This window comes from Cnephaeus nilssonii (assembly GCF_951640355.1).
Source record: "Cnephaeus nilssonii genome assembly, chromosome: 18".
Taxonomy (NCBI): domain Eukaryota; kingdom Metazoa; phylum Chordata; class Mammalia; order Chiroptera; family Vespertilionidae; genus Cnephaeus; species Cnephaeus nilssonii.
Window position 1 is genome coordinate 14,053,397 of NC_137089.1, and position 13,488 is coordinate 14,066,884.

The 13,488-nt window shown below is 42.3% G+C and overlaps 1 protein-coding gene across 2 annotated transcripts in view; it reads right to left on the reverse strand.

The window, feature by feature from the left end:
• Positions 1-4,528: 4,528 nt before the first annotated feature.
• RRM2B (ribonucleotide reductase regulatory TP53 inducible subunit M2B) overlaps positions 4,529-13,488 on the reverse strand; it is a 33,409-nt gene continuing 24,449 nt past the window's right edge. For both annotated transcript variants that reach the window (XM_079795852.1, XM_079795853.1), the window contains 3 exons: positions 11,256-11,360; positions 9,589-9,702; positions 4,529-8,317 (listed from right to left, as the gene is read on the reverse strand). In XM_079795852.1, the coding sequence (XP_079651978.1) occupies positions 8,165-8,317; positions 9,589-9,702; positions 11,256-11,360 (372 nt within the window). In that variant the 3' untranslated portion in view covers positions 4,529-8,164. The remainder of the gene's footprint in view (positions 8,318-9,588; positions 9,703-11,255; positions 11,361-13,488) is intronic.

A 13,488-nucleotide genomic window follows, 5' to 3' on the forward strand; every position in this document is an offset into this window, starting at 1 on the left:
ATGGTGTCTTACATTTTAAATGGTTTATAAATAATGGAATCAGAGTGGGAGTGTCCAAATCCCCTATGCATAGTTAAGGAATGCAGGATGGGCAAGAGGCGGGGAGGGGTAATCTTATTTGGAATTTTTTTTTTTTAAAGGAGAGGCTGTTTCCATTAAGATGCACTTGGTGTAAGTAACAGAAGTAAGAATGGCTTAGATAATCTTGGTACTTATCCTCTCACAGAACAGAAAATGGGGGGGGGGGGGGGGTAGGAAGGTCCAGCCATGGAACAGGACCCTCAAAACCCAGGCATTTTTCCTTGGAACTCTTTCCTCCTCAGTGTCTTGCTTTTTTGTTCTTCCTGGTGCCTGTTGCCTCATGAGCACAAGCTGGCTGCCACTGTCCCAAGGTTGCGTCCACACGCGGTTGTTTGAAGGCGGGGCCCGGAGGGTGTTGCTGGCAGAGAGCTTCCTTTCACAAGCCTCACTCGTAGCAGAGAGGAAAACATACTTCTCCGTGAGGCTCCCACAGGCGTTCCTTTATGTCTCATCAGCCAGACTGGGCCGCTTAGCCACTTCTAGCCACGAGGGAGTCTGAGAGAGCAAGAAGGCGGCTTCCCCACCATCTCTCATTGGAAGTGGGCAAGGGCTGGCAGTGGCTCTGAAGTAGGCAGCCGAGAGTATCTGCCACAGAGACAAATAGAAGTGCGGCCGAAAAAACACACAAAACAGGCCTAGCTGTAAATGCATTTTTTTTCCCATATAGAGTTAAAAAAAATAGTAGGACAACTTCAGAATTCTGCTGCTTCTGACCCAATGTGTCTCAGGGAAAAATCATGGGTGTGTATAGGCTGACTATGTATGCGTGGACAGGTGTACGCACGGATGTCAGCACCGATGTTGATAACGGCACGAGTTGGAACAATCAAGCACACCCACTTCATGCTGCTCTGCCAGGCTCCCAGTTGGCCTGGAGAGGACAGCGGGGGGCACCTTCCCTTTGTGTTGCCCTCGGTGTGGTCTGGCTCCCAGCCTGGGCGACGTCCTGTACCCCCGCTCCTACAAGGCCTCGTCCCATCTGGGAGGGTTTGTGAAACGGCCTCCCTGCTACATTCAGGATCTCTGCCCCATCCCGTCACGCGGGTCAAACCCATCAGACCTGTCTGCTTGCCCCAGGTTGATTCCTTCCCAGGAGACCCCATGCAGAGCAACTTCAGGTGAGGTACACACACGTTTTCCCACTATACCCAGCCACGCCTGAAACCCAGTGGCCTACGCTCCAACCGAGACCCCCGCTGCGAAGGATAACCTGTCCGCATCCCACCTGGTGCGGGCAGGGGCCTCACAGGCAGAGCAGCCGCAAGTCTGCCCCTGCAAGCTCTCCTTCCAGGCCAGGGCACAGCAGAGGAGGTCTCGGGGGCCTGGGGTTCTCCTTAGAACAGGGATTCGCGGTAGCGTTAAAGCTGTTTGTCTCTGCTGTTTGTAGAACAAGATGGCAATGATTCAGTATTAGGACTTGTGATTTGTTCATTAGCCCTAAAAGGGAGTGCTCCTGATAACAGCAACCAAGGATGTTACACCTGCACAGATACTAAGTGAACTGAATTTCACCTGCTCCTAAAGCCGTAGGCAGAGCAAAGCTATCTTCTTAAGGGAACACAAGGGTATATTCCCCAGCCTACTAGAATGCTGGATACTAAGGCCATTTAGAAATTTATGCCAAAAATTGGAACGACCAGTCTGTAAGATGGACATGAAACCCATGCAATGAAATGGTCTTCGGGGACACAGCAAGAAACCCACAGCTCAACCTCCAAGGAGCTGTTGACCGCCAGGTCTAAGCTAATGCGCATGTTCCAGGCGTCGAGTTGGGATTTTAGTGCTAGATAGAAGCTTTGAGATAGAAGCCTCAATTATTGAGTGCTTACTGTATGCTGGTGCTATTTTCAGCGCTCTCCAAAGTACAACACAGGAAGTCCATACTGTTGCTCTTCCCAGTGTCACAGATAATAACTTGCCAAGGTCACCCAGCCAGTAAGTTTAGAACCAAGATTTGAAACCAAGTAGTTTGGCTCTAAAGCCTGTGCTTCTCCCAGCTCCCCGCCGCCCCCCCCCCCCCCCACAACAATAGCCGGGTCCCACATTTTGAAGGAGTTTCTATGGGTTGCAAATGAGGCACCTGGGTCAAGACAGATTCACAGGATGGCGCATCCTTACATGACCCCCTATCTCCCTAGATCTGAATTGTGAAAAGACACCCATCCGGCCCCTAGTACAGCTACCACCTTCCTAGACTGAGGTGGGCGGGAGCTTCAGATATCCAGGGCCAAGGGAACTCACGTGAGCCCTCTGGAACAACAGACAAGAGCTAGTATGTTCCCCTCCATCCTCAGATCCTCTCAGAAGGGGCCAGAGGGTAAGTGCCATCTTTCTGCCATCGGACGCTGCCCTCTGTACCACCCCCTCCCCCTAGGCGAGTTCCAATCACTGCACCTCTGCGACGAGCCCAGCCCTCTGGAACCTCCCAGGGATGTGGTGTTGTTAGTTGTTTCATAACTGCTCAGCCTCCATTTATGGAAAGAGCCTTCTTCTTCACTTGGTACCAAAATGCAGGCCTTCCGTGTGGCACTGTCTCCTGGATGTTCATCTCTACCCAGTCAGCCTGGGCTGGGACTCCCCCATGGCCCCTGCCGGGAGCTTGCCCTTTCTAAAGGGCCGGGGCTTTGCATGAATTTCTTCTATGTGTCCAGAGGCCCCACGCCTGCCAGGCGGCCCAAGCTCATCTAGAAACACAGTCTTCCTTCTTTTACAATCTACCTCCTTCGTTCCTGCAGGAAGGAGCAGCCTGAGCTGAGACCAGCAGCTCAATGGCTCCCCCATGCGGAAGTCAGGGAAGGAGCTCCAGCAGAACATTTCCACCACCATCACCCCAGCAGGTACCACCCACCAGAAGCCAGAGGCTGGGGATGGGGTACAGAGACCACCCAAATGGAGCAGCCAGGCCATGCTTCTGGCCTGTAGAGCACAGAAGGGTGCTTGGCACAGTGTCCCCCCGCCCCCACCCCCGCCTCTTCTGCTTCACCCAGCCTCAGGGAAGGCAGTGGCCACAATGGCCTCCTTGGGCTTCCCCAGCTCCAGGAGGGACCCAGGGGGGCTGGCAACGCTGAGCTCTCCATTGGTGGCAGCTGGCAAGATGCCGACGCTGTTCCCCCTTTTGGAGAATTAGACGGAATTAGCTTTGCTCAATTCTCTTGTCAGCCCTGCCCACCAAATCCCCCAGTGATCTCAACAGGGCCCCCCCGCAACTGCTAGCAGGATGGGGCTGAGTCTAACCTTCACCCCCGCCGGCCCTCTCCCCTGGAGCCGGAGCACACCTGCAGCTGCCGGCTCTCTGGCCCGGGCTCACTGCTGCCATGCCAGGCCACGCAGCCCTTCGAAGGAGCGGGACCTGGGACTCTGTGCCCATCAGAGACGCAGCCATGTCTTCACCTGGGGATTCTGGAGAGCATGAGCTCTGCTATCAAGCAGAACTGGGCCACAATGCCGGCTCTATCTGAACCACTTGAAGCAAGGAGTAGACAGGTGGACCTCTCTGAAAGTCTTCTCCCAAATGGAGGAAATAACCTTTTCTTTACTTCGCTTGTTAATTACGTGTCTACCCCACTGTGCTCCATGAAGCAGACAGGACGTCTTCCCCTGCTTTGATCTCCAGCACCCAGCACAGTGCCTGGCACTTAGGATACACTCAACAAATAACTGTGAGAGGAAGGGGAAAATACCTTCCCAACAGGATCATTAAGAGCATGAGACGAGATGACATATACAAAGCAAGTGGGTCCCATGTGCTCTGTAAATCTGGAGTGAGGGTAGCAGCCGAGGGGAGACAGGGTGAAAAAGCAGCTGAGGAGAATGGAGACCGAGTTTACCAGAAATTGTAGTAGGACTGCAAGAAGGGGCTCAGGTAGGCGCTATGAACTGAATGTTTGTGTCCCACCAAACTTCATGTTAAGACCAAATTCCCGATGGGATGGGTTTGGAGGTGGGGCCTTGAGAGGTGACTGGAGCTGGTGCCTCTAAAAGGAGACCTCGGGGAGCTCTCTTGGCTCTGCCTCCACGGACGACACAGCGAGCGGACAGCTGTGTGAACCAGGAAGTTGGGCTCACCAGACAGTGAATCTGTCTGCACCTTGATCTTGGACTTCCCAGCCTATGGAACTGAGAGAAATAAGTGTCTTGTTTAAGTCACCTATTATTTTTTATAGCAGCCTGACTGGACTAAGACAGTGGGCAATCATGAATTTATAGTAGATCCAATTTATCGTGTATGACTTTTTTTCTAGAAGTATTTGGCTGCTTGGATGCAAATATGGAAAAACTGGATTATTGGGTTCATAATGGGTTGGGGAAATATATGTACATTTCTTGATTAGGGTAGCCCTTGCACGAATAAACACTCTTACTCAAAAAGGACATACACAAGTAATGTAGCTATGATACAGTTTATTTCAACTAAACTAAAACAAAATAACTCATTTCTTTGGGGGGGGGGGAATTCTATGTATGCAGGGCTGTCCTGATTGACCATAATGTATTTTAGCAAAAAAATATTAGGTACACCACACCTCATAAAGCTCTCAGTACACAGTAGATACCAAATAACTTTGCTAAATGACCAGACATTTGGAAATATCAAAACATGGTCATAAAACAAAGTCAAATGCATGAGTTATGAATCTTGTGAATTTAGAAAAAGACTGAATTGTTATATTTTTATCTGTATAAAAAAATCATTCTCCAGCCTTTCATTTGCACCTATATTTTCTTGAACAGAAATAACCTAAAATTCGAAGGCTTAAATTCTTTCTTCGGACAGCCTCAGGAATGTCCAATTCCCCTTCGCACCCGCAGCTGTCTAAAAAGGAGCAGACCACTTCAAACAAAGACATATAGATCTGACTTCTGTACCATGTATGCAGATTCTGCTGGGGACGAGTTCCTGATTCGGCTACCAATTCACTCAACTTAGTTCAAAAACATAAGAACTGATTAGGGGACTCCATTTGCTGTCATGTAAGCCCATCAGCCCTTCTTTATCACTGAAAACCAGTTAGTGACACTTGGCCCTCAGCTTAATCTGCACAAATGCAATTTGGGAATTCTATGACAGTGATGTTAGCACATTTAAATGTGAAATGCAAGACTCTGACAATTCAATAATTTATTTTTTAAATATGCAAGCTGCTGTCTTTCTCAATAATCACTTTTTTAATGAACAAATGAAAAACAAAATGGCAAAAGCAGAAAACTTGAATTTCCAAAATGAAACAACAGTAAAAATTTCATATATAGAGACATGACTGGGGTAAGCTTGTATTGCAATAATAATTATTCATTATTGTATATAATTGGACAAAAACAGCCCTGTCTGAAAGCACTGGATCAAATTGTCTCCCCAAATCCTTCTAAGACATGATTCTACATACTAAAATGAAACATTTTAAATAAATGCAATATATCATAGGACTACCAGTTTTTATATTCCTAAAAAAAAATTAACTTTAACTGCTATAGCAATGATTTAAATACATGTGCTGTTAAAAAATTGTAAACATACTCTTTCTTTCTTTACCTGCGAGATAATACTAAAAAGAAATTCCACAATTTCTTGATTCCTTCAAAACTAAGAACCAAAATACTAAACATAATAAATAAATATGCAACCTGGAGGCCTGGGAAAGGGTATAGAATACCGAATATAATACACCAGTGTATTAAAAATCCAGTATTTCAGTATTAAAATTTCTTCATCTCAATACAGTTAGGTTTATTGCTACTATAAATAAGCTTCAAATTAAGGCACCTGTCATTACCTATGAGAAAAATTTGGATTCAAAACAAAGGATATATGGACTGTAAATATGGACTATTTTTCTTCCATTCCATCATTACAGATATTATCAATTTTAAATGTTAAGCTTTTGTATGGCAATAAATATATTTGAACATATTACCTGAATATAGTTAAGATGTTTATGATACTTCGATACTTTAATTAATGTATATGATACCTTAATTAAAGTATGTAATACTTTAATGGGGAAATAGGCAAAATCAAATCAAGAAGGTCGACAAATGACTAAATACAAGAAATATGATGACCTTTAAAAAATTACATTGTAGGGATAGTGACTATGAACAGACCTTGGCCAAGTCATTTAACTTCTCTGAGCCTCACTCTTTCCATTGGTAAAATTTCAATACTAGCTGCTCTGTCAAGCTCGGAACACTGTTGCGAGACCAAATGACGTGATGTTAAAAACACCTGGCAAACTATGAAGCACTGAACAAATGGTATTATCAAAGGCCAGATATCTCAAGTTTCTGATATTATGCTAACAAATAAGGTTACAGTCATTTCCTTTTGCATCCACTTGAGAACATCCTGTTTTAATCAATTAGATAGTTGTGGCATGCGTGGAGCAAAAATTTATACAAAGAGGAAATCTCTAAATCTGAGCTTCCAGAGTTTTATGACCTGGTGTGATGCTGTGAGTGGGGCACCCCACTGCCTGCTGGGGCTCAGGCGACCTCTGACACTTCCTCACTGTAAAGAGGGGCAGACTGCTCAGAGAGCTTGGCTTCTGGCCCCTTCTCCATCTCCCGCACCATCTGCTATCCTGCAGCATGCCCAGTTCCATTAAAAGAACTACATCTCACAACAGCAAAAAAAAAGAGTTTTAAGAGTATTAAATACAGATGAGCCCAATCACAGTACATTACTCAGCTTGGCATAAATCTGAAATGGCTCATAACCCCAGCAGGTTCTCCCTGGCTTAGCCACAAGACCTTCTTCTACGTATAAAATTATCCCGGGCCAGCTTTTTCCGAAGTATGTTCTGAGGAATGCTAGTCAGGTTAGATATTAACAAATGAAAAACATATCTGTGTTAAGTTTGGAATATGCAGAGGGAAATAAGTTTACATACTACAGAATTTCTCAGTCTTTGATGTACTGAGTGTATACTGTAAAGAGGAATAGACTGTACAGCATTTCCCAAACTCATCTGACCACAGAACCCCCCAAAATATCTAGAGGGCTAATAACTCTTCAAACACTCTTTGGGAAATGCTAGTCTAGCTAATTTGCCTGGTTTTAAACATTCCAGGGTTACATCTGGCAATAGTTACCCTTTTTAATTTCTAAAGGAGCAGAATCATTTTGCTTATAAGGCCAACTATTATAATAACCTCCTGGATTCCACTCCATAAGTATCCTGCCCAAAGCAACTAAGAACTAAATTTCCTTTACTCCATACCAAGGAATTCAAAGAAGTTACTCTCAAATTAATGAGAATTATTATCTTTAGGAACTCTTTATATCCTTCCTCAAACATTAAAAATGCTAAGATCTAACTCTGGATCTTAGGATCTAGAATTATAATTACCTTGAAATGGGAGCAGTTTATCACAATATCACTGCAATTAACACTATTAATAATAATACGTTCTAGTAGTAATAGCAGTAGTGGTGGTGGTGGTGGTGGTGGTAGCACTGACTAAGCACTTATTTTGTGCCTAAATCCTCACATTCACTCTCTGAATTTAGGACCTACTATTACACTCTATTTATTTTTATTTTTAATTTATTTTAGAGAGAGGAAGGGAGAGAGAAACATCAATGGGAGAGAGAAACATCAATCAGTTGCCTCCTGCATATGCCCTGACCAGGAATCAAACCCACCACCTTTTGATTAATGGGATGATGCTCCAACCAACTGAGACACACTGGCCAGGGCTGTTATAATCATTTTAAAGGTAAGTACACTGAGGTTGAGAGCAATTAACTGACTTGCCAAGTGTCACACAAAATAGTAAGGACAGAATCTCAAATTTATATCTGAGACCTCACCTCAGCTATTAATCACTACATAATGCCATCTTATATTTTGGTAACAAAACAAAAGCATTTACGTCAGACTCTGGTTGTTAAACTGGAAAGTTAAAGGTTATTCATACAGATCCAAATGGACTGATATTTGGTTTTGAATTTCCTTTTGAGAAAACTCCTAGGAATTCCTTAAAGGAGATACTTTAAAAAAGAAATTTTTTGTTTTTATATTTTTTAAAGCAGAGAAAAATAGACTGCTATTTACCAATGATAAGTTTAGATAAGGGAAGGGTTTCAAAAATCTGCATCCAAGGTGAAGACATTATCTGTGTTTTCCGCCATCACTGCAAAACGCTGATACTCTGAAACTCGCTTCTCAAAGAAATTTGTTTTCCCTTCTAAAGAAATGTTTTCCATAAAATCAAAGGGATTTTCTGCCTGAAAAATCTGAAAAGAAAAAAAGAAGAAATGTTATTAGAGACTCTGAAGAAGCCAAATTATATCCCACAAGAAGAGCAACAGATAAGAGAGCTCAAGTCTCTAACACTATGTACACATATAATACCTTAATAAAAAAAATTGGAAAGAAAAAAAAAAGTCTCTAACACGTATCTAGTCACCCACAGTACCACACTATTCCCTAAGAATCTGGAGAGGCTCAAGGCTGATAAATGTTCAGATGACTAAGATCACCTACTAACCTCTTCAAGTTACTAGCATCTCTGGTATTCTAAGAAGTAGAAAAGGAAAAGGAGGTTATCTCAGGAAATGAAAGATTTAATACCAACCAACCAAAATGCAGAACACAGTCAAGTTCTGTGAATAAAACATGACCACTTGGTGTGCTTTTACACTATTTTAAGTGCTTTAAACAATCCTTTGTGGTACTATGATTTTCATCTCCATTTTATGGATAGGAAACTGAGATAAAGGTTAAGCAACCTGCCTAAGTCACATAGCGAGAACGTAGTGGAACCAGGATTCAAACCCAGGTAGTCTGGCAACAACCGCCATCTGCTAAGTCATGTGAAAATCACACCTCTTTACGAAACTCAGATACATTATATCCGATAAACAAAATGACAGAAATAACTTCAAGACAACTGAGTTCAAAGAGTAAGTTATGATAGTTAATGTCGTCATAATAACTATTTCCTATTTAAAAGTATTAACCCAGCCCAGCCAGCATGGCTCAGTGATTGAGCATCGATCTATGAACCATGTGCCCAGGTAGCGGGCTCAATCCCAGTGCGGGGTGTGCAGGAGGCAGCCGATCAATGATTCTCTCTCATCAGTGATGTTTCTCTCTCTCCCTCACCCTTACTCTCTGAAATCAATAAAAATATATTTTTTAAAAAGTATTAACCTCCAAATTACAACAAAGACACATGGAGATTTATATGAGGGTAAAACACATAAATGCATATGAAATACAATTATCTAAAAATAATCTGATTTTAAATAAATACATGCAATTATTAGAAAATAATTTATTGAGCTTATTAGTTCTAAGATTTATCAGCATTCTACTTCTGTTATGAATTTCATTTTAAGTTTCAAAGGATTTTGCAAAGCCAATTTGTTCATGCAAAACAATGCAATGGACATTTTAAAAGTAAACTAGTATGTTACAAATGCTTTCAGTTGAAATGTAATATTTTAGTCACCTCATTTGACAATAACATTTTAGCTTAATCATACATTTTAAAACATCTTACTTTTGAGAATCCAAGTTCCACAAGTAATCTGTCAGCTACAAACTCAATATACTGTTTCATCAAAACACAATTCATTCCAATGAGGCCAACTGGCAAGGCTTCTGTTAAGAATTCCTGAGAGAAAAACAAAAATAGAATATAGTACAAAGACAGAACATGAAATAAGTATGTATCTTCCAAATAAAAGGACAGTTTTAGTCTTATTAATCTTCTAAGTCACTAATCTTGTCCAAGGAAAGTACACTAGGTTAAATTCTTTCAACATGGAAAACAATGTCCATTTGTTTAAAAATGTTTGGGATATTTACTGTTCACATTATTTCACATTCTCAAATAGCCAAAATAAATGGAAACTAATTACCAAATTACTAGTACTTTTAAATTTTATACTGATTGATTTTAGAGAGAGAGGAAGGGAGAGAGAAGAGAGAAACATCGATTTATTGTTCCACTTATTTATGCATTCAACTGGTTGATTCTTGTATGTGCCCTGACTGGGGATTGAACCCGCAATGTTGGCGTACTGAGAGGATGCTCTAACCAACTGAGCTACCCGGCCAGGGTAAATTATGATATTTGGAGATACTTTGTTCTGAAATATGTAGAAAAAGATTCACCAAAGATGATCATTGTGGAGAACATCATTATGGAAGGACATTACAAAAGAGAGAAAACACAATTAACAATGAAAATGAGACTGGAAGAGGGTTGGAAGATAAACTGTACTCCAATTACATTAACAGACAATGGTAAAGTGTTAATAGAGGAAAAATAAAAACATTAACCATCTGAATTTAGTTCTCAAAATGATTACAGATACCAAAATGTATTTTATGCCTTTTCCCCTCTCCCAATATAAGTTGTTTGGCTGTTTTTAAAAACATTTTTTAAAAAAATTTGCCGAAACCGGTATGGCTCAGTGGATAGAGCGTCGGCCTGCGGACTCAAGGGTCCCAGGTTCGATTCTGGTCAAGGGCATGTACCTTGGTTGCGGGCACATCCCCAGTAGGGGGTGTGCAAGAGGCAGCTGATCGATGTTTCTCTCTCATCGATGTTTCTAACTCTCTATCCCTCTCTCTTCCTCTCTGTAAAAAATCAATAAAATATATTTAAAAAATTGTTTTACTTTTAAACTAGTTCTTTCAAATAATAAAACACATCCTAAGTGGAGCATCCAGATCTTTCTAGTCATAGATTGTAACATGCTATAAATTGAGTTTTACTATTCACTAATTAATTTATTTATTCTATAAGCATCTGGTGCATGCTTCTAGCTAGATACCCTGCTAGATTTTTGAGAATACAAAACAAACAAGAAACCATCACTTTTAGTCTAACAGCTAACAATCTAAAAATATAAAGCTAAAATAATTAAAATAGTTTGTTATGGCACAAAATTTGACAGGTCAATGAAACAGAAAAAAAAACAGTCCTTAAACGGACTTTATATACATAAAGTAATGTATAATACTTACTTATAAACCAAATTATAAACTGACATAATAGTTGTAATACATTATCTATTGGTACTGTCAGATTGACCATATAAAATTGTTGATTTTTATTTTTACCTGCAAAATGGCAGTTTCATATGAGTCAACCTAATAATAGAATGATACAAACTTCAGAGAGAGATGTGCTAATCATATATAAGCTTCCCTGCTTACCTGCTCAATTTCAACAGCATTAACAATGATCTCCCTGACCCTTTTTTCTGAAGGCTTATTTACTAAGTATCGAAACATCAGGCAAGCAAAGTCACAGTGAAGCCCCTAAAACAGAAGAAAAAAATGTCAAAAAAAAGTTTAATCAGCTATTTTCACATAGTGATGTGTCAGGCTTCCTATAGAATAGGTTCTAGGAATGCAAGAAGATAGAAGAAGGATTAAGAGGGCCAGGAGGTTCTTTTCTTCTCATTAAAATGCAAATTATAATAACCCATAATAAAAACTTGTCAGTGCCAGCAAATCTTAGCTCATCAACATGAAAGAATAATTAATTAACAACAACAAAAACCTACAATCAAGAGCATTTTGGAAAGGAAAACAAAACAAGAAGAGATATAAAAGTTCATTCATTTTTAATGTCTAAAAAATTAAGAAATGATTGAAAAATGTAAGTATTTAAAGAACAGATGAAACACTCAGATTTTGAAAAGTCATTTATATTAAATAAGAATGGCTCAAGTTAAAAATGAGTTTAGTGCAATGAAAATGGAAAGTGAAGGATTAAGCATACCATTTGAAGATGAAATGACATTGCAAATAACTCAACCAAAGAAGAAAAAGTTGTGAAATACCTTGAGAACAGAATGGTTATGCAAATACAAGAAATGGTATAGAATGTTAAATAGTTGAAGAACAGAGCAAGGAGATTCAACCTACAATAATTTAACCCACAATGAACACAGAATAGATGTTCTAAAGCTGAAGATAACAGAAGAAAATTTTAAAAAGTCAAAACAAAAAAAGAGAAAGAAGCCAGAGATACAGAAAGATGATGGCATTCCAAACAAAATTAACAGAAAAGGACATTAAGGCAGAGTCGATTAACATTTCTAAACCACAAGGAAAAAGAAACAATTTTGGCCCTGGCCCATTTGGCTCAGTGGATAGAGCATCGGCCTGCAGACTCAAGGGTCCCAGGTTCGATTCTGGTCAAGGGCATGTACCTTGGTTGCAGGCACATCCCCAGTAGGAGGTGTGCAGGAGGCAGCTGATCGATGTTTCTCTCTCATTGATGTTTCTAACTCTCTATCCCTCTCTCTTCCTCTCTGTAAAAATCAATAAAATATATATTTTTTTAAAAAGAAACAATTTTGTAAGCTACCAAAGGGTGAAGAAGAGGAAGACAGACACTTTAAAGGATTACGAATCAGAGTTTGCTTAGGTTTTTCTAAGTAAATCAACAAGTACCTGAAAACTATCTACAATAATAAAAGCATAATATGCTAATTAGACCAGAAGTCCTTCCAGACGAAGCTGGGGCTGTGAGGAAAGCCCGGGTCCCAGGTGCCTGCCAGCGGCCGGAGGGAAGCCCGGGTCCCAGGTGCCAGAGGGAAGCCGGTGCTGGCAGCCGGGGGAAAGAAGGCCTATTCTTGCACAAATTTCGTGCATCGGGCCTCTAGTCCTATATAATCCTAATATATATAAAGAGCTAGGTGGCATCACGACTGAATGGGTGACCGGTCACCATGAAGTGCATGGAGCACCTCTCGGTCCCTTCTCTCCCCCAGCTCCCGAGCCGCTCACCATGAGGGGGGCTGGTGGTGGGGCAGGACTGGGGACGGTTGAGCGGCGGTGGTGGGCTGCTTCTCGGGGTGGCCGTGAGCTTAGCGGAGCAGTCACCCAGGCGGCAGCGAGTTTCGCGAAGCAGTCGCGGGGCGGGGGAGCCTCGCGGAGCAGTGGTGGGGCTGCGAGCATCGTGGAGCGTTCTGGGGTGGGGAGCTTCATGTAGCGTTGCAGGGCAGCAGAGGCCATGTGATGGAGGCCAGGCCAGGCCTAGGGACCCTAACCGCGCACAATTTCGTGCACGCTGGGCCCCTAGTAATATAATAAAAGGCCAATATGCAAATCGACCAAACGGCAGAACGACGGGTTGCTATGACATGCACTGACCACCAGGGGGCAGGTGCTCAACGCAGGAGCTGCCCCCTAGCGGTCAGTGCACTCCCATGGGGGCAGGGGGTGTGTGGCGCCACTCAGCCAGAAGCCCTGACCCGGACTCACGGCTGGCGAGCACAATGGCGGTGGCAGGAGCCTCTCCCGCCTCCGAGACAGCGCTAAGGAGCAGCAAGCCCGGCTTCTGGCTGGCGAGTGCAGCAGCAGCGGGAGCTTCTCCCGCCTCCACTGCAGGCGGGTGGTAAGGAGCGAGAGCCCCGGACTGCGAAAGCGATGTCTG